At 35.6% G+C, this 27,159-nt stretch overlaps 2 protein-coding genes across 2 annotated transcripts; one reads left to right on the top strand and one right to left on the bottom strand.

Annotated features, from left to right (window-relative positions):
* Positions 1-13,969: 13,969 nt before the first annotated feature.
* nf2b (NF2, moesin-ezrin-radixin like (MERLIN) tumor suppressor b) lies at positions 13,970-21,711 on the bottom strand. The gene is made up of 17 exons (XM_059526429.1): positions 21,426-21,711; positions 20,698-20,804; positions 20,485-20,610; positions 20,265-20,387; positions 20,018-20,101; positions 19,868-19,936; positions 19,677-19,759; positions 19,521-19,596; positions 19,022-19,159; positions 18,772-18,846; positions 18,581-18,694; positions 17,647-17,769; positions 17,178-17,395; positions 16,912-17,014; positions 16,696-16,823; positions 16,455-16,605; positions 13,970-15,605 (listed from the first exon to the last, which is right to left on the bottom strand). The coding sequence occupies exons 2-17, from the start codon at positions 20,785-20,787 to the stop codon at positions 15,558-15,560; spliced, it is 1,749 nt and encodes a 582-aa protein (XP_059382412.1). The 5' UTR covers positions 20,788-20,804; positions 21,426-21,711; the 3' UTR covers positions 13,970-15,557.
* Positions 21,067-25,925, top strand: mettl27 (methyltransferase like 27). The gene is made up of 6 exons (XM_059526430.1): positions 21,067-21,107; positions 24,149-24,270; positions 24,347-24,475; positions 24,581-24,716; positions 24,970-25,062; positions 25,599-25,925. Exons 1-6 carry the CDS (start codon positions 21,077-21,079, stop codon positions 25,814-25,816), a joined length of 729 nt encoding a protein of 242 aa, XP_059382413.1. The 5' UTR covers positions 21,067-21,076; the 3' UTR covers positions 25,817-25,925.
* The last annotated feature ends 1,234 nt before the right edge of the window (positions 25,926-27,159 follow it).

The raw sequence follows: 27,159 nt of genomic DNA, 5'->3' as shown, positions 1-27,159 counted from the left end.
CATCATATAGGTATATGATGTCTATGGCCTTGCCGACTGACTTGACCACCATGGATCCGGTGTGATAAGAATTTTTTTTTTTAAATATGAAAGACAAGAAAAGGAAAGTGCTAGTATTAGTTGGTTAAGTGCTGGCGAAAAAGATGAGTCTTTAGATGTTTCTTGAAAATGAGTAAAGACACAGCTGTACGAATAGAAGATCAGGAGGTCATTCCACCAGCTGGGCACAGTCCAGGAAAAGGTCAGTGAGAGTGATTTAGAACTTCTTTGGGATGGCACCACGAGGTGTCGTTCACTTGCAGAGCGCAAACTTCTGGAGGGCACATAAGATTTAACCAGTGAGTTTTGGTATTTTGGTGGCGTGCCAGTGGTCGTAATAAGTGTAATAATTAATTATGTTGTTATATATGGTTTTGCTTACAGGCAGTTAATGTACTGTAATTACTGATTGTCTATTATTTAAGAAACTTGTTTTCAAAGAAAATTATACAGTAACTATCACACTATTTAAATTATGATGACAGAAATTACAATTGTAATTGACTAACTCATATAACACAGTACATAAAATAGTACATTATAATAATAATTCTACTGATTTTTTTCTTTACATATAAATGTTCAAGCAATATGCACACTATCAATGTAAGCTATTTACATTTTTCAAAATACATAACATTTCAAAGAATCTTTACAGAAAGACATACTGTTGTGTCTGTATGGTCAAAAACACCCTCACTATTTTAATAGTTGGTGCTAAATGCTTTAGTCTTCTGTAATGATAAAAACTCCATAATCATTGGGAAGAAGGAGGTGGGAACCGGCTGACAATCAAATAAGATTTAATAATGACAAAATAAATACAAAACAGCGCGTCAGCCCCTCACGGACGACTGATGCGCACAAATAAAAATCAAAACACAAAATAAAACCCAGGCCTGGTCCTCTCTCGTCCTTCACTGTCGTCGCTCCTGTTTTATATCCTTCCATCTCCTCCGTGGGACTCGAGACCGGTGGGTCGAACAGGTGTCGTTCATCTCCAATCACTCCACCAGCCTCGCTCTGTTCCCACGTCTCTCGGACCCGCCCCACTCATCACATCTTCATACATACAGCAAGCAAGCCATAGGCAACAGTGGTTAATAAAGAAAAATCTGCAAGATGTTGATAATGGAGTAAAGAAACCTTTGGAGAAAACAAACTAACCAAAAACACTGGGGACCAGTTCTCCTCTGTATATTCAGTCTGAATGTTTGGTACAATGTCAATGGTAGTTAACAGTGTTACTGCATTGATTCAGCTGTAAGGTTAATTGTGCCATGTACAGGGAGTAACATTGTATTCTCTGTGGCCCAGGTGATGCAGGCAGTGTTAGTGAAGAGTGCTAACGTGCAGTCATCCATTAATGAATCCTTGCTGTTTTGCTGAACCTGGAAACAGTTCATCCTATGTGAAGTCCATTGTGGAAGATTGGGGAATCATCAGTCTCAACGTAACTCGAGAGTGTCTCGGGACAGAGCTTCTGTGGTAAAGAAAAATATAAAAATGTTTAGGAACTGTAATATAATAACAATAATTATTTCCTCTCTGCCGGTGTAATATACAGTACAGTATGCTGGAAGACTTTCTTGACATCACGCAGAACGGGGTCAGATGACATCAGACGCAGGAAACATCAAAAATCATTGTTAACCGTAGAGCATCGGATTACAAATCTTTCAAAATCAAGTTATGATTAATGTGTATGTTGTTATAAAAACAATTAAAGAGACATAAATGTAATCTGTTCAACTCAGTCTATTTTGCATTCAAACATTGCTTTAAATTCTTTCACCTCCCTCTTGTTTCTCAGAAACTGTGTTGTATGTACGTGAATTATTCTTTCTCTATTGTGTGTTAGTATTTGCATATTTGTGCCATATACTTTTTAGTTGCTTCTGTAGGGTCATAGCTTACAGGTGATCCCTGGATTCTTTGACATGATATGAGGTACTTGGCCCCAAAAGTTTGAGAGGCTTAGGTTATTTACATTTGAAGGAGACTATAGAAGCGTACAAACCTAGAAATGCTCACTTTGGTTTTGAAGTTGAAGGAATGAAGTCAGCTTTGCTGAAATGACAAAACACAAGTATGAAATATAATGTAAAATTTAAATGTAAAAATGTGTACAATAAAGTTAAAAGGTGGACTTTTGAGAGAAAGTAATTTTGCTATGGTCAGGACTAACTGATCAATAATAATCATATGGGAACAGTGACAACCAAAAAAAAAAAAAAACCTTTGTACCGTTGAAAATAAATGTATATCACACAGCAAAGTCAGCCTTTATGGTAACAGCTCAGTCAATTTAAAAAGTATTAAATCCAACTGGTCAATGCATTAATCCATTGGTGGGGAGACAGATGCTTGGAGGGATATATCTTACTAAAATGCGACAATATATTGACATTTTTTTATTGACTAAAAAAATATACTAAAGTTTGATGTTGGGCACTGGGCCCAACAGGACCATGGGAAGGTATTGCATCTGTGAGCAAATATGTTGAATTGACTACTTCTGAGTTGTCTCCTTGTCAAAACATAGTGAGACATACAAGCTTACTACTCTCTCTCTCCCTCTTAGTAAGCAGTACCCTGACAATGACAATCACGAGGAGTAGTTGTCGTAAATAATCACGCTGAAGACATGACCAGTCTACTTGGCGGCAACAACATTTTCACCGGAGGAAGAGGCAAATGCTTAGAAATAATAAACGCCAAGCAAAGATGTTGTTGCCAGAGCTAGTACATAACCACAAAAACGTGGGATAATAGCGACTGTGTTTGCAACATCTCGAGAAAGATGTCATTTCCCCCGTTTCTACAAAACAGCTAAAACATTAAACTAAAGATCGTTAGATCGTGAAAAAAATAAATTGTCATTACCATATTTGTCCCAGGCGGATCCATGGTGGTCAAGTCAGTCGGCAAGGCAAGCACTTCTTTGAATAGATACAATTTTTTTAATTTATACAATTCAGATTCAGTTTTTCAATGCAATGATTCAAATTAAACAATACACTTTCAAATTATGTTATTCAAATTCAGTTATTCAATGCAATTATTCAAGTTTAGTAATTCAAATTCAGTTTCTAGTGGCACATATTTCAGCCCATAGAATCATTCGTAAATGGGCATCGCTCATTGGCCAGAGAAAAGTAGACGGCGCGTTTGGAATAAACTGAAGCATTTATAACATTTATTGCATTAAGATAAAGTAACGAGAGGGGCGTCGCCCATAGTAACGAAGTAAAAGTACAGATTTCCCCCAAAAAATTTACTCAAGTAAGAGTATAAAGTACCCATCTTTAAATATACTCCGAAAAGTATTAGTTACCCCAAAAAATTACTCAAGTAAATGTAACGAAGTAAATGTAACTCGTTACTACCCACCTCTGCTCTCAATAGAGGCAGATATCCCAGAAGAGAAGAAATAGAATTGTAGCTTCATAAAATTACAATTGAACCAATGAATTCACAATGACTATTTTATAATAGACTATTTTAATGATGTCCTTCATCTCTGTGCTGTCTATGGAGGGTCAGAGAGCTTTCCGATTTCATCCAAAATATCTTAATTTGTTTTCCGAAGATGAATGAAGGTCTTATGGGTTTGGAAAGACATGACGTTGAGTTGTTAATGACAGGATTTTTATTTTTGGGGGAAATATCCTTCAAGCCTTGAGTAACTGCTGCAAATGATTCAATGTGTATGTTAATAAATTAAACTGAATCGCAGATGATTTCAGACATTCTTGCAAATCCATTTGACTGAATGGACTGACAGATTCATTCATGAATCACTAGCTCTGATTCACAAAACGTTATTGCTAAAATATCAGGGATGAAGATTAGCAACTAATCTCCACCATCAGAAAATTATTTATTAGCAATATTGTATTGGGGCACAGTGGTATTTCACTGGGGCACATGCCCCACTAAAAAGTGTATAGTGATTACACTGGCTATAGAACATTATCATTTTGAGTTACACAAAAGAAAGAATGTCATAGAGGTTTGGAACGACATGGTGAGTAAATGATGACAAAATTTTCATTTTGGCTTAAACAATACATTTAACGTCTCTGGTTCCTATGAGGTTTTTCACACATTCAGGTGGCTTTATTTCTGTGGTGGAGAATCTCCATCCCCTGACAATCTAAAGACCCTCAAAACCTCTGCATACCATTACTCATCCAATTTATATTCATCACTGTCAGACCCCTGCTCCTATACCAACTTAGATACCAAGGTATCTGCAGACTTCCCCAGCATAAAGAGAAAAAGGATGCCTCTGCACTGCCCAGTTTGACGGACACTAAAGGTTCATGGGTGAATCTCTAGAGGCAGGAGGCCTGTGCATGATGGATGTCCTCTAGCTGATGCGGCTAATATCTATCAGGAGCAGGAGGGACCTATTGGCCCCAGGACATAAGTTCTAAATCTGGATTGTACAAGATGTACCCAAGTAGTTAAGCGAAATCTAACCAGGATCAAGTAGGGAAAAGAACATTCTGTGCTGTTATTTGAATGTTTTACACATCTTTTGGCCCTCTGGAACTAGAAAATGTGTCCAACATTTGTTTGCTTTGATATAATGCACATCTAATAAGTGAAAAACACATCTGACAGCAGCAGTTAAGTAAAAACAGGGTCACATGTCCTTGCACTCAAGATAACAAAGTGTTTTATCATCTTTATAAGATCAATATCTGCCCACAGTCATACAGGCATAGACTGCAAATTTGACAAAGCTGACAGCATCAAGCAATGTGTTTACCTGGAACTTAATGATAAGAATAAAATGCTCTTAGAGGTTTTAGGATCTGAATTAAAAGCTGACAGCACAAACTTGAAGGCCATTAAACAATGGTGGACAGGAAATGCGTATTTGAAACATCTGTACACGTCAACTTTTTATATTTTTTTATAATCAGTCATGAAATGTACTGTAAAAAAGAAAGGAAAGGATGTTATTCTGCAGAAAAAGGAACAGAGATTATTGAATTAGCTAGTGGCATGTGCCAGAAAACATTCTGACTTCTTTTCATGAAGGACATGCCATTGTAATTTTATATTGTTGTGTGACGGGACAACAAAATTTGAAGCAAGGTCAAGCTGAGGGAGTGTGTTTCTAAAGCGGGATTCATGACTCATTTTAGATTGAAGATATAGTCATGCAGCAGCCTGATGAAATAAAAGATAAAAAGCATCAATAATTCAAAAATACAATCTTAAATGCAGAAAAAGTTTTTAAGGAAGACCTTAACTGAACTTGTCTGGCCAGATTGACCTAGGCATCCCTGCCTACACTATTTTAGTGTTCCAATAAAATGATTATAGCTCACAATAGAAGTTCAAATTGGCAAAAAAATCACTGTAAAAAAACATTACATTGGAACTTGTTTGTACAAAAATAATGGAGTGCAATATGTTAGGCTAAATAGTGCCAAAAAATAAATGTCATAAATAAATTTGACAGTTGTATTCAATTAAATACCATTCAAATCCTTCTCATAGCCACAGAGACTATTTTAAAACTCTGCAAATGTATGCACTTATTAACTCTAATATATTAAATATCCATGAATCATTTATACGATACCAATCAGGCTAAAATAAAAAGCATTTATTATTCATGTCTTAATTGTTAAGACCCAGAGTAAGCTTGTTGGGTCAAGTGCCAGCCAGTCTAATTCAGTCTGAAATAAAACTATTTATTATAATGCATTGCTAGGTAATGTAAGGTATAATTGCACAGTTCCATAACTCAGTCTTTTTTTATAGTCAACAATTATCTCTCCTAATGCATTAAAATGCATGTTTATGCAATGATTGCAAAAAAATAATAAAAATCTACAAAAATGGCAAGAAATCTCAGCCAAGGGATGTATGACTGAACAAGGAAATATTTTCGACTAACTTCTTACAGTGATTTTCCAAGCTAGCCCTTTTGAGAGATCTGAATTTGCATTACAATGGCAGATAAGTTGCTGCCAAAGTGCCTCTTGTTTATAGGGCCTTATGAGAACATCTCAGTATTTGTCAAGCATTTACTATCCAAAGCGAATGCTTCCTCGGTATTGACACATCAGCTCCTTTGCTTGGCCCAGTGACTTGCGGCCAAAGTACAAACAACACCACAAAACATTGGTGTTGTTCAAAAAAATTAAGCAAAGTCACTTTGTGTTAAGCCTCTATATAACAGGCATGACAGCAGAGGAACAGCATTGTCTAATTTCACTGGCTTGAGACAAACTCACTGCAGCATGCTGATAGAGTTTCCAGAAAGCAGCCATAGGGGCCTCTGGAAGTTCAGCGGGACTTATCAGCTCACAACAGTGGGGTAATACTATTCTTACAGCTCAGCGAGCACATCCACTGGCTCTGTTCTCACAACATTCAGATGACATTGGGTGATTTTCATAGTTACATGATGCTTGGTGTGTTTACTTTATTTCCTTCATGCCCGCTACATCACATCTGTCCGTGTGATAGAAATTCTTCCACCTTGATACTCCATTAACGAGATACTCCACACCAAAATGTAAATTTTGTCATTAATCACTTACCCCCATGTCATTCCAAACCCGTAAAAGCTTCGTTCATCTTTCGGAACACAATTTAAGATATTTTGGATGAAAACCAAGAGGCTTGTGACTGTCCCATTGACTGTCAAGTAAATTACACTGTAAAGGTCCAGAAAAGTATGAAAGACATCGTCAGAATCACAGATGCCACGGATGAGCTGTTTTCATTCAAATCAAAACGTTAATACACATAGAAAATGTATCCTTGTGTCGCGGCTGACACAGAAGAGCGTACGCTGCTTGCGTTAAGTGGATATTCTCCAAATGACTAAATCCAGAAGAACTGTGGCAACGTCTCCAAGATGCTCCAAGAGACCCACTTCATCTAGTTTCAGGACTGTACATTATACACATACACATAAAATATATAAAAAATCGTCACATAAAAATTTTTGTTTTGTCATTATCACTTTTTGTCATAATTTTAAAATTTGATCAATTATCTCTTCATCTCATAATTATGACTTAATCTCATAATTTCGACTTTTCATGTCATAATTAGGATTTACGTCAAATCCTTTTTTTCTTTTTCTTTTTCTTTTTTTTATGTGTCAGGAACGTTTCCATTCTTTAACACAAAATCGCAAACATAACACCAAAGCCTTGCTCCATTGAAACACTGTAACACTTAACAACATAACGGTGCATTTGGTTGTTATGAGCATGTGATCTGATCATCCTTTGTGGAGATGTTCTGTTCTGATTATTCAGCAAGTGCTCTAAGTAAAACATGGGATCAGGTGGGATTAGACATTAACTGCTGTTGGGAGAGCTTGTTTTGTGAATGAGTCAGTGACAGGATCAGCTGTGTGGGTGTTTGTTCGAGTGATTCAGTATCTTAACACTTACTGTCACAGTACCATCGAAGAGCATCCACTCTTCCAGTCGCTTGATGGATCTCTCCTCCCTTTTTGCCACTTTCTACACAGAATTCTCTGATCCGTTCACCAGAACTGACAATTCAGGCAAGTTAATCAAAATCTACCCATTAATCTCCGGGAAAAAAAAATATATACAGTATATATATCAAATATCCATAATAAATAATACTAAAAGAACAATTTTAATTATGTAGCTTAATTAAAGTAATATAATTACACACATTTGTGGTTAGGTCTCTTGCTAATACTGCAATTAATTGATCATATGATTCAAGGATTGATAGAGCTCAATTAGGTATGCACAATATTTTTGCATTTAGATTTTTGGGGGGTTTATTTGTATTGGTCAATATTGGACATTTAAATATTATCACTGTTAAATGCAATTTCTTAGCAATCCTCAAAGTGAATATACATTTTTCATACTATTCTGTGATACCTAGAAGCCATTTTAGCCTTTATTTATTTATTTGTTTGTTTGTTTTTTTATTTTACTGAATGATGTTTAATTTATTCAGACAAAATAATATATTATTTGAATATTAACCATTTATCAGTTTTGAAAATTGAAAATGATAAGTTTACCATCCAGACTTGTAATATTGGTGCATCCCTTCTCACAATAACAAACTTATACATTTTTCTCATGCAGATTAAAAAACTTTCTCACACAGAAAACAATCAGTGTAAAACAAACAGAAAGGATTAATAAATGTTACAAAGGACCTCAAAGTGTAATAAAAAGACAGCAATTTTAAAAGCACCCAGTCTCAACCTTCAAGCTGCAGATAGTATAGCAAATGATGTCACAATATAGTGCACAAGGATACTGATAATAATCATGTGCTGGAAAAGTATAATAAAGCCTGAGCATGAGGGTCATTCGATGTTATTATTGCTTCGTGGGGCGTACCGTCTTGGAGTTGTAACCGTTTCTGAATTGGATGTTATTTTTTTGAGGCCACAGTTCCTCCAACCAGATCCTGAAATGGAGATTAGTTTGCAGTCAGCTAGGTATGAATCCTATAAATTGATACAGGCTTTATGAGATCCCAGAATTTGCCATGATGAATCATCTAAATGTTGAAACCCTCAGCTGTGTCCCAGAGAGCCTTCCAGCGAGAAATATTGGCTTTTAAATTGGTAGTTTTCCTTCTAAACGGATACAATCCCAAGCAATGTCAATGTCACCTTGCCGGAAACAACTATTAGCTATAATTATGTAGCTAAAAATGTCTTTGCTGTTTTCTTCCATTTTTTTTTTTTTTACTTTCTCATGAGTTTTTGCAGGGTCAAAATAATGGGTTTAATGTCTTAAAATGTATTGTTTAAGAAAAGACCAGCTTTATTTTGGAAAATGTGGTAAGCTAAATAGTGAATAATTTGCAGCTCTCCTCCAATCAAAGTTGCATTATGCTACTTACAGTATGTATCTTTAGGTCCATGATCCTGACTGCTTTTTTGCTCATTGCATTTGTGGAAAATGCTTAGCGAAGCATTTTATCTGTTAAGAGCGCAATTATGTTCTTGTTTGGAAGCTCCTGAGAGCATTGCTTTAGGGTTGCACAACATGCTCTAAAACCTGTCATGTTCTTCTTCCTGTATAATGCAACAGTGAATCCCTTTGTTTACTTGTGAGTCAAAAATGCAGACTAAAGGCAGTCAGTGGAAAGCTCTGGAGTTGCATGAGACCGTACCTGAGCAACCTGAAGTCACGTTCACTTCCCTCTGTCTCAGGGCACATTACCAAGGCAGACACAATAAATGAGCAGTAATTAGCAGATTGAGATCATTTGGATAAGACAGATGTTATGCAAATTACTATGAATAACTCAACTGCTGTTAATTCAATTTTGAGCCTTTATTACCTAATTTCTTGTTGCACTTAAGAAGAGTTCAATGTGCAACATTCTATTTGAAGTTTGAATTGACTTTTTATGTCCTAGTGACATTTATTAATTAAAGCCACACTATGCTACTATACACAGAATTTCATTACTAAGCAAGTATATCAGACACCTCTATGGTAAATCTTTAATAATGATTCACATTTTAAATGTCGCAATGCATTTCCAACTGCATGGCTCTGGCTACTATAACGGTTGTATGGTGGTAGATTGAAATAAACTGGAAGGTTGTAGCCATGAGAAGAGTTGATGAATTATTCAAAACGACAACCATGGTTGAACCAAGAAACACTGAACCAAAAAGAGTAAAGTTATAATACAGTTTCCACCATTTGACCTTATCTTAATTGTTATGTCTACACTGAAGGAAAAAATTGCATCTATAGTGGAAAAGAATTCAATGAATGTCAATAATGTCAATAAATTATCAGTACTATTTTTGTTTTCTATGGACTATCTAAAAAAAAAAAAAAAGTGCAGATATAGAAAATCCCTTCATATTAAGATACACTGGACCCTGTCTTACAGACTTTAGAGTGTAGAGTTAGGGAGATGTGCGTAAAAAATTTTTTTACAGTGTAAACATAACAATTAATAGTAATATCAAAGTCCAAAAAGTGGAAGCTATTATAAATTAATATTATAACTTCATTATTTTTGGTTCAACGTTCATCATTTTCGTCATAATTCATGTGTAAACTCACATAATTTCCAAGTAACAATTATTGCAAGTAACTTGCAGTTTTATGCTTCAACCAACTGGATTTTATGAGAAAAGTCAAAGTGATTTTGTATGAATTTCATATCAATTAGATTTTGTACAAAAATGTACATTTAAAAAAAAAAAAAGCAATATTATCCACCTCTAACCCCAACCCTAAACCTAACTATCTTTGGGGAATAAGCAGATTGTAAGAAAACATATGCAAACGTATACAAATCAGTCACCATTCGCCATGTGTTGGCTTCAACTGCTGACGTTACTTAGTGTACTGTAGCTTTAAAATCCACTATCTGCTTATTAAAAGGACTCCTATGGACTACATAATTTCCAAGGACAATGATTATCACACTTCATCAAGACTTTTAAAACAAAATAAGAAGTTAAGAGGGAAAATCTGACCTTCAGCTGGGTTGCCTTGCAGGAAATCTCCAGAGACAAATCAACTCTGGATGAAGGTAAAATAAAAAAAACAGGCAGTCTCAAGCAGGCCATCATACTAATGTCTTTCACACTGCATTCCTTTTCGATTAACATACAAATTTTGGAGTGCATGGAGCATGGAGTGATCATGTACCTTAACTATGGAGCACCACGACGTCTCACAGAGTAGATGAAACTAGCCAATAATGATCATGTTTCACGCTTGAGGAAAAATAGTGACAGAGCACAGCTGAAGATTACAAGATAATGTCTTGTTTACTTGCGCAAGTAGACTAAACCAGTACTCTTCCTTCTAAATACACCATTAAGAGAAATGCGAGTACAGTACCATATTAATAATTGCTAATGTTGGGTTTGCACTGCAGACGATTGCGAAGAAGTTCCTTCTGAAATTCAAATATCCACTCAATTGATGTACTTGTTTATCAGATTAATACATTTGGGACGGACATAAATAATCTCCCTGGTTTGAAAATGGTGTGCATTTTGGAGACCTCATTAACTGAATTGAATGCTCTGAGTTAACTGTCTTAATTAGTAATAAAAACTGAAGACGAGAGGTCTCGCTTTCCACACAGGGCCCATTTAGGTCTTGGTCTAGACACAAAAAGGGGGAATCACTGATGAGCAAATAACAGTTAGTTGAAATGAGCTGTGGGAAAACACATCCAGTCATTCGGCTCTGTTGAGTGAGGAAAGAGCACATATTCAAAATGCAAAACATCAGCTTTCCAACTTGAAAATGGTTAGGCTAATGAATCAAATAAAAGTGTTTTCAGAAGCATTTGGAAAAATAAATGTGTTCAATCTGAACGTATGTGCTGTGACACAGTAGATATGAGTGTCGTGAATATAAAATATTTCCCGATCTGCCTCGAATGAAAGCAATGTGCCTCCGCTCGCTTTCCCAGAGTGCTTCTTGAAGGCAATAATGTTTACCATTGCAAATAAACAAATATTCAAAAATACCTGCAATGGTGAAGTCTATTTATAAACATTTTTTCTAACTTTGTGAGCAGAATGCTGCCAGGGGCAACACGGGATGTGAAGCACACTGGTGGTGGAGATGGGACCGTAAAAAATCTGCATACATTTTTAAGCTGGCAATCATGAAAGCACTAGAAGGGAAACAATGTCCCTGTCCCTGCAGTGCGAGGTACAAATCACTCAGTGACTCATCGCTTAAACACTGAAGTATACTGGAATAAAAGACCAGAGGAGAGAGGGACCCAACTCCCATCACAAACACACAAAAATGTGACAAAAAAAAATCTATAAAAAATGACAAAAATCATACAAGACATAACAAATAAATTATAACATACATTTTGTAACAGTAAGCTATACCACTTCAATTAAATTAATTACATCATTCAAAAAATTAATTAAGCACATTTATACTCAAGAAAACAGCCATTGCTATTGTTGCATACAATTTCTTTATATCAAATTATGAATAAAATGTGTGTGTGTATATATATATATATATTTAAATAAATATATATATTTGTGCTGTCAAACGATTAATTGCATCCATTATATATTTTTAATATATAAACATAACATATTTTTCTTAAATATATACATGTATTTGTTTGTTTTTATTTATACATAATAAATCTACACAGTACACACGATATATTAATGTATAACTATATTATTTAAACAAATCTTTTATTTTGGATGCGATTAATCATGATTAACGTTTGACAGCACTAATAGATATTTAACTTTTTCTAACTCAAATTTGATTAATACTAAATACATATATATACATATATATATATATATATATACATATATATATATATATATATATATATATATATATTGTTACATAAATTATATAATATATAATTATATTTTTCATTAAATTCTATTAAATTCTATTTATAAATATATATTTAAATACAAATGCCAATTTTTGTTCTCTTTTTAAATAAAATTATAATAAAAAATTATATTCCTATATTTATATATTATTACATTTTAATAATATATTTAATAACAATTCATATATATATATATATATATATATATATATATACACACACATACATAAACTATATATATTTTATATTTTATTTATATAATTTTACTATATATACTTTGTGCCTTGAGTTGACATTACACTAACTTAAATGGACTGACCGGTTGTGTTTGATGATAATACAGTAGCTGGATCAATTTATGCACATTGTAAGCCTACTCATATGCTATTCTAGGCTTTCGGTTTCAGAACTGTCCTTCAAAGCAATTTGCATCTCTAACTCGCATCTAATGGAATTTCAGAAAGTAATATAATTAGTTCTAATCCTCAACACCAAGTTGGATTTTCCACAAGATTTCCACCTTCTTTCAACTAATTGCCAGATGGCCTTGAATGCGTAATGTATGATAATGCATGATAAAATATACAGCTTTGGACACATCCATATTTCACTGTACATTAAATATTTGTGGGTGGATCTGGTTGTTGTTGTAGCCACAAGAAAAATATAACAGGCCTCAGATGGATCATCCATCTCCTATAACTACCCATAACTTCTGTATCAAAGGAGGCCATTTTCCTTCATCACACAACATTAGAGTGCCCAAAGAAAGAAAGAAGGAAAATAATAAAACAAACGTAATAAGTATAGAAGTGTGCTAGTTATGATATCATCTAAAAATAGTAATTAAAGTAGGTGGATGTTTATGAAATTTAATCGAATGTGACCAACTTTTTTAAAAGGTCATACATTTTCGATAAACAACCATTAGTGAGGGAGCTTGCTCTTTAAAACTTGTTTAAGATTAAAAAATGAAACGCATTTTGAGCTTCAAATCCGCTCTACTGTTTAACAACTACTAACATTTTTGTCACTCGTGCTCATTTTCACTTTCCCAGAAGATAACAGCAGGTCTTAGAAAAAGATGGTCTCAGTCCATCAAGCTTCTACCAGACCACCATGAAACCCACCCTTGCTCGGCCTTGAATCACTAATAACGGTATATGGCTTAGGAAACCAGTGTCATATCTATGAGGTTAATAATTTCAAATGTCATTTGATCATTATTAATCAATGTCTAAAGAAAGAACCATCTTTTTAAAGCTCAGTTATATCCGTAGAACACGTTGAAATAGAGATATTCAGCAGCATAAAGTGGTTTACTTCGCCCTCTTTTGGCAGCGACTGGGAATTTTTCATATTGTGAGACACTCGAGACTCTTTTCACTTCGTACTTTAACCTCAAGAGATAAACACTGAAGCACTGGATGTTCTGCAGATAACCATAAACAAGTCTGAGATAAATGGTCTGACACACAAATTGGATTTTTATGTTCTGGTCTCTTGGTTTTTCACAGTACCTGCATCAGAAGACAAACACAAAGCACTAAAACTCTCAAATGCATCTTTGCAGTTTATTTGTATATCAGTTTACAATTCACTGCACATGAGATTGCTGCATGTCCACACATTCATATGGACAATCTGTGTCTGAATCCATGGCACACATATTAAACAAAGGCAACTTGTGCTGTGATAGGTGTTAAAATCAAACACAGAATGAAAATTATCCTTGTTGATCATGAAGTTCATGCAAAAACAAGATTCTTTATGTGGTGCAGATGGATAAAGACAAACACAAACTTGCTTGCGGCATTCATTAAAACATGAACAACTGCCTAAGACATCTCAAGCTAATGTGCACAGTCATGCTGACGATAACGGGAATGTCTTGCACTTAAACTAAGACTTAGCAATGCATGTAGTGTACTTAGAAAAGATATTGCTCCAAAATCCATTAATGCTAAAACATAATGAGGCGTAACAACCTTTTAGCTCCTCCAACATAATTAACAACTCATCCCTTAATACTCGAGTGCACACGTTTCTCTCAAATCAACATTTCAGCAACAAACTCACTGTCTTTATACCCAAAAGCATTCAAAACATTTAAAAAGAAGTGCAAAATGTATGTGTCCTGTGTAACTGGATACATTGCATTTTGCATTTTGAAACAAAGGACATTCTGACATTCTCTAATGAAACCAAAAACCTGTTTTTAAGGGGGGGGGGGGCAGATCTGAAATGTTACGCAGATGTAGTTGTGCCGAAATGTCAACATGGCTCATAACCATGACACGAAGTCCAAGCGTCAGTTGATTTAGGAATAGAAAACGGTAGATAAACCAAAAATCTGCCTGTGTATCGCTATATCAAAAATGGTCACAAATTCAAAAAACACTCCGAGTCAGATTTTCCAGCCAAAATGGATGAGTACAGCACATTTATAAACAGAGAGGCCATCAATCTCCCTCTGTTCCTGAATATGATAGAGTAGTTACAGCTGACGTGTGGGTTATACAACCAGTCATACTGCGAGAAAGAGTCCATGGGTAGAGAATCAATCAGCCCAATGAGTAGTGCAAGCTTTTCCAAAAGCACTGGAGTATACTGGAAAATATCAATCATCTACACATACAAAAAGCACCAAGGGGAAAAACAAAAAAAGAACACTCCACAGTTCAAAACATGCAAATACATAAAATGAATTGACACTTGTTGATATTGTAGTTAAAACCACTATCTGTGGCATTTGTTAAAGGCACCTAGTGTTAAACTGATCAAGCATCCCACAGGAAAAGATCATTTCATCATTCAAAGTTTTGAGAATTCTGAGAAGGCACTATCTGTATCAGAAATGTCCCTTAATACCTTGCGTATCCAGCAAATATTCTTGGCATGTAAAGTTTAAACAAACACAGTTTCATGTGTTTGAAAGTGCCAAACTATTTGTGGTAGAAGTAAAACCTGAACTGAAGTGTACACAAAACCAAATTGCTCAAAAAAAGGAAAAGAAATATATTAATCTTAAAAGCACAGTATATGAGGTTGCTGCATTTTTGGTGTACATGCATGCTTCAGTGATAGCTGCAAACTGCTCCTCCAGACCTTCCTGCTCCTCAAACAGAGACCGGATTGTTCTTTCACACTTCCTCGTAGAAGGCCATCTGAGCCATGTAGGCAGAATTTCTCTGCAACAGACAGACCCGGCAGAATAAGAACACTGTTACAGTCTTTTGAGGAATGCAAAGTATTTCATGATGGCAACTGGCAACATCTTCTGCTGATTAAATTCGATTCAAACATTCATGCAATTTGACAGCAAAGATCCACTTTGTGGTTCAGTGAACCTTTACCAAGTAGCCAAATTTCTACACTTATTTATTTGCATATTTATAATAAATAAATATATAAAAATTAAAACATTTTTAAACATAATTGCAGCCTTGGTGAGCATAAAATACATCATTTAATGCTGTGTGACAACCAAACTGTGTTTATATCAGTAAGGTCAAAAGATTTTTGTGTTTTCTTAATGCTTATTTAATTTTAAAAAATGCAATAAAAACATTGCCAAATATTACATTTTAAAATAATTTTTTTCTATTTAGATATATATTCAAATTATAATATATTATTATTCTATCATAGCAAACTGAATTTTCAGCATCATTACTCCAGTCTTTAGTGTCACATGATCCTTCAAAATCATTCTAATAGCCTGATTTAGGGCTCATTTCTTATTTTTATTTTATTTGTTAAAAACCATCAATTTTTTCATGATTGTCTGATGAACAGAATTGACAACAATTATTTGAAATATAATTTGTTATAACATTATAGAAGTCTTGACTTCTAAAACATTTAATGCCCCCTGCTGAATAAATCCTATCGACTCATAACTTCTGATTGGTTGGTTTAGTTTTTTCTACAGGAAATTCAATCCCAAAATGTTTGATATTTGACTTAACCATCTATCAAAGCCTATTTTCCAATAAACTATTTGTGGTGATCATTCATAATGTCTAAGTGTTACTTACATTGCTGTGAGGAACATAAGGAGGTTCAGCGTAACTCCTGAGACTGTAGAGTCCAGCCTGTTGCTGCTCTTCCAGCTTCAAGGATTCAATCTCGGATTTGAGCTCCTTCAGCTGGTCTTGAAGATGTTTGCTCTTCTCCATGTACTCTAGCCTGACACACACACACACACACATCGTCAGCAGTGTATATTCAGCTTTAGTTTTCAATAGTTCTTCAGATAGAATGTGACCAAGTGCGTACCGTTCTCTCTCAATCTCCATGGAAAGTCTTTTCATATCCGAGTCCTTGAAGTCCATTCTGTTGGAGCTGCTCACATCTGGACTCTCTGGCCCGGTGGGTGGAGGAGGGCTGGAGTATGCTGCTATTAACTGAGTGCGTGACAAAAAACATGTTTTTAAAGCATGATAAGTGTGATAGACAGCAGAATACTTCTCTAACATGTCATAGCAGCATTACAGGGTATGTTGATTTGGTGATTTCCAGGAGTTTCTGCTTTGCCCTCCGTTCTGCATCTTTAGCATCAGTCAGATCCTGTTTCAGGTGGTCTGCCTCCTTCAGTCTGAACCAAGACAATTAAAAGTCTCTGTAATACTTGATTCTGGTTGAACAATCACAGTATTTTGATATAATTACAGCATTTTGTGTGTGTGTGTGTATAAAACATTTAGCTGTGAAATTAGCATCCAGAATTGTCACTGGTGCGGACATCTCTACTGGCCCACCTCCTCTCCGACTGCTCAACAAGCTTAACCGCCAGTTGTTCTGCTTCTCTCATCTTCTGCTCCATCAGTCTCTTCTCCTCTTTGGTTTTGAGGGCTGTGACCTCCAGCCTCTGCCTCTCCTGTTCTGCTTCAGCTGCTTTGTGGGCCAGTAGTTTGGCCTCTTCCTCTGCGATCTGGGCTTTCTCTGCCAGAAGGTCGGCCGTCTCCTCGGAGCGCAGCTGCAGAAAGGGAGACAGATAAGAAAGGCTTACCGGATCAGGCTCAGGGAGTCTCAGAGCATGGATGGAATTCTAATAGGAGTCCAGGACAATGGTTTGGACCTTAATAGCTCTGTAGTTCATCTCAAATTTATGTCTGGACCACATACTTTTATACCGCTGGGGCTATGAGGACATATATTACAAGCTGGCAGGGGAAAGTAAGTAAACTATTTGGCATCACTCAATTTCAAGCTTGGCAAAACCCTCACTAGAGCTTCATTGGCCATTCGAGCCTCGTCCTGTAGCTGGAACAGACGACGCTCCATGTCTTCTTTCGCTCGCTCCGCTTCCTCCCTCATCTGCTTCTCCCGTGCAAGAATCTGACGCTCAACCTAAACACACACACATAAGACAATGGGACAGATCTTGAACAAGATAATACAAGATAACACTAAATACATTCAAAAAAATCTGATTAAATTATGTACACGTTATTTAATCCTTATTTTTCAAAGACATTGCTTATGGCCTCCAAAGCTGCGTTTATTTGGTCAATTTGGCAAAGGTGAAATTTCAACATTCATTATTCCAATCTCCAGTGTTAAATAATCCTTTAGAAATCATTCTAATATGCCGATTTGATGCTCAAGAAACATGTCTTATGACTTTTATCAATGTTGAAAACAGCTGTGCTGCCTAATATTTGTTTGGAAACAGATTATATTTTCTTTGATGAATAGCAAATAAATAAATAAATAAAACAGCATTAATTGAAAGAAGTATTTAAAACATTATAATTGTCTTTATGGTCACTTATGATCAATTAAAAGCATCCTTGCAGACTGAAAATATGAATGTCTATTAAATTAAATTTACAATAGAATTTAAATTAAAATGTTCTATTATTATTACAAATTTACTGACCCCAAACTTTTGAACAATAGTGTACTCTATTCTGCCTATACTGAAGATAAACCTTTGAGTTAGTATATAATGCCTCAGTGTGATTATAACACTTAGAGGTGTATTATTGATCATATTTAATGAATGCTCGATTACCATAATAAACATTAAATTAATAATTCAAGAGAACTCAAGAACACAATTCATAAGATATGTAACGCCACAAAGTTTTTCGCATAAATGATTATGGTTAATGACAATAAACATTAAACTAATGAATGGTAGTGGAAAATGACAGACCTTTTTCCTGGCCTTCTCCTCTTTGGCCTGAGCCTTCATCTGTTGGACCTCGATTGAATCCACCTTCCTCCTCCTCATGAACAGGTCGTGGTTCCCAATACACAGCTGTAAGATCTAATTCATACATATGACATTAGCAACTGTTTTGAAACACTTACAGAATTACAGAAACACTTCTATAAGTAACTTACCAGTTTGTTAACTCTGAGTTGAGAAGAGTAGAATTTAAAAACGTCCTTTTTCTTGTCCAATGGTTTGATAGTAAACTGAGAAGACACACCAATTCTGTATTATTAGTTATTAGCTATAATAATGAATATTGTCATTTAATGTTTGCTGTTTTATTGTAAGGTGTCCTTGAGTGTCATGTAAGGTATGGAGTGTCATGTATTTAAATAAAAATGTAAATGAAATTAATAATATTTTTGGTCCTCTCTCAACCTCTTTCTCGCTGTAGGAGATGTTTCGGATTCCACTCCAGGGGAAGGATTTGTTGGGGCTGAGCTTGTTGTTGGGGCTGTAGATGTGAAGACCCTGAGCATCAACTCCAAGAAGCAGCTCTGTGTCCCTCTTATTTTGCTGTGAGATTTAATTCATCATTTATAATTCATCAACTATAATTTGATGGTAACTACACGCAAGATCCATTAAAAATACACAGAGAGAAATGCAACCATTCCAACTGATCTCAATTTTGAATAGCAATAAACACAGTGGGATCCAAAGGTCTGAAACAACCAAATGACTTTATTTGGCATTTTTCTAATTGAATACTTTCTTAAAAATTCACACAAAAATATTTTTAATTACTCTTTTTATGAATTCTCAAAATACAAAATGAACTGTAACCCGCACTGTAAATAGAGTTTGGCAGAGGTTAGCTTTCTCCCAACCAGTGTACAATAAAGGAATATTTTAAGAAATAAAAATAGAGACTTACTGTAATAGAAAAGTAACTAACTCCATACATCTCTAGATCCTGTGCTATTTTTAGATACTCCATCTCAGCCTCGTCCCTACAAACACAAACCAAATGTAATGTGTCTTTTACATCCAGGCAATTTACATGGATGCCACAGGATATGCACAGTCTTACCTTGTGATATTTCTGTGTTCAGCATACCAAGCTGTTATCTTCTCTTCCCACATGTCTGCTGTCATCTGGTATTGCATCAGCACCTGGACAATAAAGCACAGAAATCAACACACAAGTCATGTTAACGAATGCAAATGCTAGAGATTTATAAATGAATGAACCCATTCTCAGGTGGTACAGTCATTACTCACTCTTTTGGGCAAAAGTTCATCTTGAGCTAAAAACCCTGGCTTGTGAAAGTTTGGATCATAGTCCCCATACTGCAGAAAGGAAGACAGACAGGAAATATTTAATAAACAATATATAACTAGATGCATCCTCAAACTCTTATGGAGACCTACCTTGGCTTGAACAGCATATGACGCCAAAAGAACAGAGGCTTCTGGAGAGCAAAATATCTCCTCATCTAGTATCTGCTTTTTGACCTTGGTAAAGACAAGGGAAGCGTTTTCATTTCAACTTTAGGAGACCTTTTCTCACAGAAAACAAGATCAATCATTGGAAAACCCCAATAGAGGTTTCTGTAGAGCGGAAAAGACCATCGCGGACAAAAATCATGCCAGATTCACAAGAACAACTCCCACATACTTGTAAGAAGAAGAGGTGCTGAGTAATTTCCTGAACGAGCTCATCCTCCACTTTCTCGGGAAAGAATTTGGCGAGAAAATGAAATGTTATCGGAGAGTCCTTTGGAACTTCTTGATCCAAAACCTAGATGGGTTTAAAAATCCAACAAACTTGTCAGAGCAATTCCTACATTACTAAATAAAGCTCTCAGTACTAGCTCTGCACTGCTGTTATGTCTCACTCGTTTATCAGGCTTCAGCCAGGCATAGGTGTCTTTCACTGTGTATCGAAGACCAAAGAACCACGTTTCCCTCAAACCAATGGTCCGGCACACCAGGTCAAACAAATCTTTCCCTTTCCATTTGACCTATAAGACACAAATAAACATAAAAGTATGATAATACAGGCAGACAGAGACCAAAACACATAGTTTTGTATGAGCATATACGTTTACCTCACAACTGAACTCCATTTCAGCATCCATGGTGCTGACTTTGACTTTAAAAGTCTTTGGCTGCTTCTTTTTTAGACCCAAACTCGACATTGTGCCTTCTTAAGCACCTGAAAAAAACAAAAAATGAATGTGAAAGTCAAGAATATTTAACGCATTTTAAAGTAAACATTTATTCATAAACGCATTTGCGCAGCAAAGGAAATATACTCTACTACTTAAAAATAAATTAAGGCAGAACAATTCATAGTTTTAAATAAATATTTATAAAATATATATGTCAAATAGTTAATTAAATACTTTATATACCTCCTTTGCATTATGGTAAGTGCAGCATGCATCTATCTATCTAGCTATACTAAGTGCTACTTTCACAGTTCACATGGCGGATGAATGGAGACAGACGACCACAGGTAGGTCGCACACAGGCTAATCATTATTTACATACATTATGGTAAATTAAAGACTTCTGTCCATTTTTAAAGAAAACATTATCAGTTTTCATCTTTTTTTTTGAGTCGTACACAGTCTGTCATGTTATAGCGAGCGAGCAATAAGTAAGTTATACGACTTAACAAAGCTTTAGATTTTTTAAACCTAACATGAAACATTAAGCTAGCATATTTTCTCCGTTTGAGGCGGCGAAATGTATCATTAAACTGTAGAGAAACTATCTGCAAATATATCTTGAAAGATTTAGGAATGAAACAAGCTAAATATCAATCAGTTACCTTGAATAGGTTCTGTGCTGAAACAGGCCCGATCCACGGCCAGGAGTTTCCAGTCTCTCCGCTAAACCACAACAACAACGCAAACCGGATTTGGTTTGTTCCCCTACATGGAGATCACTATAAAGCAGTCGAAAAGTTTTTAAAACTCTTCAAAAGCGTCCATTTTCTTATTAAACCGTCAGCTGGGCGGTTGTGGAATATAAATCTGATGTTATCTTGGGTAGAATGTGTTGGATAGTGAGATTGGAATACTTTGTTTTTGATTTTCTTTGTCGCCATCTACTGGAGAGACGAAGAATATCAATTTAAAGGTGCACTGTGTAATGTTTAGCGGCATCTAGCGGTGAGGTTGCTAAATACAACACGCTCACCCCTCCCTTTAGAAAAGCTACGGTGGCCGACACAGGTAAAGATGTCGTCGGTAAAGACAGCAGAGAGCAATGAGATTTCTTTATTCAATAAATCAATGTTATTCCGATTATGGTGCACATCCATTAATCCATTAAGTGAGTCAAAAAGAAAACTTTCACAATGCTCAGTATTACTGTTGCCATTTAGATGAGATCTGTGACTATTTATTACAATAAATGTAGTTTTCATCCGAAAACTCCTACTAGGGTTGATGTTTAATGTTTTGCTAATACAGAACACTGCTGCTTAAAAGTTTTTTTAGTTTTTTTTTTTGTTTTTTTGGTTTCTTATTTATTTGAATAAAATACAGTAAAACTGTGATTTGCTATTAGAATTTAAATAATCGTTTTCTATTTATATATATAAAATATATCATATAAAAAATTGTTGTGCCGCCTAATTGTTTTTGTGGAAACATACATTTTCAGGATTCTTTGATTAATAAAATGTAATAAAAACAGCATTTGAAATAGAAATCTTTTGTGAAATAAAAAAAGATATATATTTCCTGTCACTTTTAATCAATTTAATCTGTCCTTCCTGAATAAAAGAATTAATTTCTTTAAAAAAATTGTAAAGCAACTCAGTTTGAATGGACAAGTGAATTGTCATAGATTAAACAATGACTGTTCTAAATTCTTGACTTTACGTATGTGGTCAATATTCCATATTCATTTCTGATTAACTGTATAAAGCCAATGCAGACATCAAAACTAGAAACAGCAGTAAGTGCATTCACATGGAGTTTAAAAATTGCTTTAAGTACTCAGACTTCAGCTAAAAGCTAAAAAGGTAATTTCTGGCACTTTTTGCAACTGGGCAAATGTTACATCATCTTATATTAATGAGCCAAGCTGGCAAGGTTTATTTTGTGTCCTTTCCACTTTCGTATTGTTCCTACATCTCTGGTTTAAAGAGTATAGCTGGTGTTAATGTTAAAAAAGAAACCATCATCACTGAGGATCAGAATTTGGAGCAGAACTCTCAAACTAGCACTTGATCTGCATTATCTCAGCAGTACAGCAGGTTTTAGTAAACCTGAGCTCACTGCAGATCTTCTTAAGATGAAACTTTGCACTTTTTGCACACATTTAAGCTGAGCACGCTTTAGCACGGACAGCATGAGTGTCACATCCCGTTTGGCTTGTATGAATAGGGCTCCACAGTGTTCTGTCCTCAGCATGTTGTCATTTAAGCATGTGACAGCACAAAAACAGCGAAACAGCTTAAAGAATGTCTTTGGTTCAATGCTGGGGGAGTATAGAGTGATTGACTCGTGTGAGTTGCATTCAAGCGAATCTTGGCTGAGGGTCGGCAGGGGAAAGATTGAGGCATTCTCAAGCCTGACTGTCACACAAGCCACAAACTCACTTCCCTAAGTTCCTAATCACTTTCTCATCTCTGTCTGACTGGCTTTCCCTACTTCTTAAAATTTTACGCAAGACTTGACCTCTCAGTTTACGGCACAAGTTAATGCAATTTTTGTTAAAGGGGTAGTTCACCACAAAATTAAAATTCTCTCAATATTTTCTCACCCTTGTGTTGTTTCAGTGCTATTTTTTTCAATGGTAAATAAACATTTCAAACGTGATCTGTAGAGCAGTTTGTCCGTTTAGGGCTACTGTAGAAACATGATGGAGACTTTCATGTGAGGGGCGCTGTGGTGTATGTAGATAGAAATAGCTCGATCTAAGGTAATAAAAACATAACGGTTCATTAAAGAAGGGTCTTTATACACCTCTGAAAACATAGTTATATATAAATTGTATTCCATTTATGTAAATAGATTGTTGTCAATATTACACATTAAATAATACAGTGATATGTGCACACTTTCAATGATATAGCCTTTACATAAGAGACTACTGATGAAGAAAATTTGTATAAAAATTTTATTTATTAAGTTTAATGGTTTTTATGTACATATGTGACATGAGGTTTATATATTTGCATGTAGATGTGTATTTATGAATGTATATATATGCATGATTTTATCCACATGCTATCTACAGTACTTTTACAGTATAAGGGAAGTGACGTGACATTCAGCCAAGTATGGTGACCCATACTCAGAATTCGTGCTCGTGCTGCGGCACCTGGGCAGCAGTTGGGGTTTGGACTGAGATTCAAACCCACAACCCTAGGGTTAGGAGTCAAACTCTCTAACCACTAGGCTAGGAGGGTGAACATATGTGTGCATATACCTTTTATATAAACTGCATATAAATGTATGGACCTGTAAAGTGGTCATAAAAATATTCGGTGAGAAATTACCCTAAATAATACCTGGATCTGTGTAATTTTTCATAAAGGAATGGCAAACAGCAGTCGGACCTTTTCTGACGTGAGGAATGTGATCCTGTCGGCCCATAAAAACTCAGGGGCCCAAGATAAGGTTGGCTTCTATGATACCTGGGCTGAAAACTATGAGCAGGTAAACTTTGGGCTTCAGTACTTTTCCAAGCACTTTTTCCAGTAAAACAATTTTCATCTGTAATTTGCTTTCTCAGGATGTAGCTCTGCTGGATTACAGTGCCCCCCTGTTGGCAGCTGAGTGTGTGAGCTCATTTTTCAGAGGTGACAGAGAGAAGGCCACTGTCCTGGATGTGGCCTGTGGAACAGGCCTAGTCTCTGCAAATGTAAACATTGCTTTATTTGAATTCTAGTGGGCACAAGACAACATGATAAACCCGGTAAAGCAAAAGAGTGATGTTTTTTTCTCAATCCCATTTGTTTGAGGAAAGCTGAAGAAAATGGGGTTTCGTCATTTTGTGGGAATAGATGGAAGTTTGAAGATGCTGGAGTTGGCAAAGAAAACTGGACTTTATCAGCAGCTTTCACGATGCCTGCTCGGTCAAGACGAAATTCCTGTTAAATCCGGTAACCATGCTGTGGACTTTAATGCTTTTACTGTCAAAATGTAATCTGCGTTTTCTTATCAGAAATTCCTGTTTTGGATATCATGTTGCAATTTCAGACTGTTGTAATAAAGATAACCAGTTACAGAGTTATTTTTTAAAAGAATTTGCTAGTTCAATAGGAGTATAATACACATTTTGAATTCACCCATGTTTTAGGTGTTATAACTTATAACCTGTATCATAAAACATGCCTTTTTTCTCCTTTGTCTCAGAAACATATGATATTGTTATAATTGTTGGAGCTCTAAGTGTTGGGCAGGTGCCTTTAACAGTCATCAGAGAACTCTGGGATGTTACAAAACCAGGTAACTTGTACATTTTACAGCTCCATCCATGACTCAGCAGGCCATATACAGAGACAGGAAGGCAACAAGGCACACCTAAATACAATGATCCTATCACGTTTCTCATGTATTCTTCACTGCCTGGGGTTTCCCACAGTCTGGGTTCAATTCCATGACAATTGAGCAATCTGAAAGTTGTCGTTGGTGGTCAGTTTGTGTGTAAATGTTCAGTTTTCAACAACTTTTTCCACTTTTGATGTAATTTCTAGCAAGAAATTAGTATTGTAGTAATTTAATATTTCCTTACTTATCACAAAAGCTCTCTTTAATTAGTCGTACATAATTAAACTATTATGCTGCCTCAGAGGCCCATCCAAAATCGGTTTCCTGCTCAAATCACAGCATGCAATCCCTGCCTAAGCTTTCAGACAGCCCACAGTGTTACTATTCAAGAATGTTGTGGTTTTATTCATGTGATGTCATTGTTTTACTTTTGGATGCATACAGAACATGTACATTTCAGATGTTTTCCTAAACACCATCGTTCTCTATAACAGGTGGCTATGTGTGCATGACTACAAGAGGGAACACCGATAACCGGGAGTACAAGGCTGAGCTGGAGCAAATGATCAGGGCACTCGAGGACGAGCAGAAATGGAGCCGTGTGACTGTAGTTGAGGTGGAGGAGTGGGAGAAGGCCGTTTCAGAAGAGGACAGCGGGTACATTCCAGGAGCCATTTATTTGTATCAAAAAGTTTTTAAATGCAGTCCATGATTTTAGGACCACACAAGGGAAACCAATGACCAAATATGATCAATAATCCATGGAGCTAACCTAAAGAGTTCTTATTCCACCAGCAGGTGGTGGTATTTTTTTAGAAACTATAGTATCACTTGTTTTGAAAAAAAAAAGAAAGAAATCCTCCAGAGAAGCACCTGACAAGAGAAAAGCATAAACATGATCTAATTGTTTGTTTTGGCACCAAACTATTTCTCCTGGCACTGGTACACAGTGCATCCTTTTGAAAAACTTTAAGGTTTTTGTTCAAGTAAAGACCATGAACCTAAAGGATTTTGTGAGAAAATGTCTAAGGTGTGTGGTTACAATTCTACCATTCCCCAGTTACGTCTAACCTTTCGGTTTGCCACTCCTCGATACTTCCGACCGCTACACTTTTGAAACTGTTGGTTTTGCTGGTGTCATGTGACAAACAATAAAGCACACAAACAGATAGAGTGTGTACTATGAATAAGGTTATTTAACAATAACATTTCCAGTTTAAAATTGCATTATACTGTATGTGATTAAATAAACATCACTACCTAACAGCAAACATTAGAATACATTTGATTTTGTGTCATTTAGAATATTTCAGAGAGAGAGAGAGATAAGTAATATGTAAGTAAATTAACACATTCCAAAAGAACACAGTGTAGATATAAAATTGTATTAGTTTGTAATTCTTTCCATAAACATTCAGGCGGGTTCACAGTGTTCTGACTAAACAAATATTACAAGGGCATTTGCAAAGGCATTCAGGTAAGTATTGACTATACTTCATAACTTTTAACAGTTAGTTCAATTAAAATTTCAAGCCAAATGGATAAACATTGAGATTTTTATTTTGGTTTTATCTCTACAGCTTAAGCTTCACTACAGTACATTCTTTTGAACTCTTTTTAAACACTCTGTGCCTCGACAAAATGCAAAGCACTTTCATGAGGTGATACTTTCTGTTAAACCGGTTTGGCCTGGATCTGCCGTTTCATTCAGTGCTCGAGCTGACATACATGAAAGGGTAACAATGAAGAGAGTGTTCTTTTCCCTCCAGTAACATTTGAACCGAACAATTGTCCATCTCTGAAAGACCACCTGTGTGGCCAAGATCATAGCAGTGCTTTTATATGCCTGTTTTCAACTAGAAATATGTTCATTCTGGTTTCCTAGCAGGAAAACAACATATTATTTGAATGAAACTGACAAATTTCCATATGTCTGTTGAGGAGGCGCCAGCTTTTTTTTACCCTACAAAAGAGAACTGTGCTAAGTACAGTGCAGTATGATGGGGAAAAAAATCAACTTAGAATCATGAACATACATTAAAGACATAAAATGTA

Source organism: Carassius carassius, chromosome 36, assembly GCF_963082965.1.
Source record: "Carassius carassius chromosome 36, fCarCar2.1, whole genome shotgun sequence".
In the NCBI taxonomy this organism is placed as follows: Eukaryota; Metazoa; Chordata; class Actinopteri; order Cypriniformes; family Cyprinidae; genus Carassius; species Carassius carassius.
The sequence above is the reverse complement of the archived record's forward strand: the minus strand, read 5'-3'. Positions and strand labels throughout refer to the sequence as shown.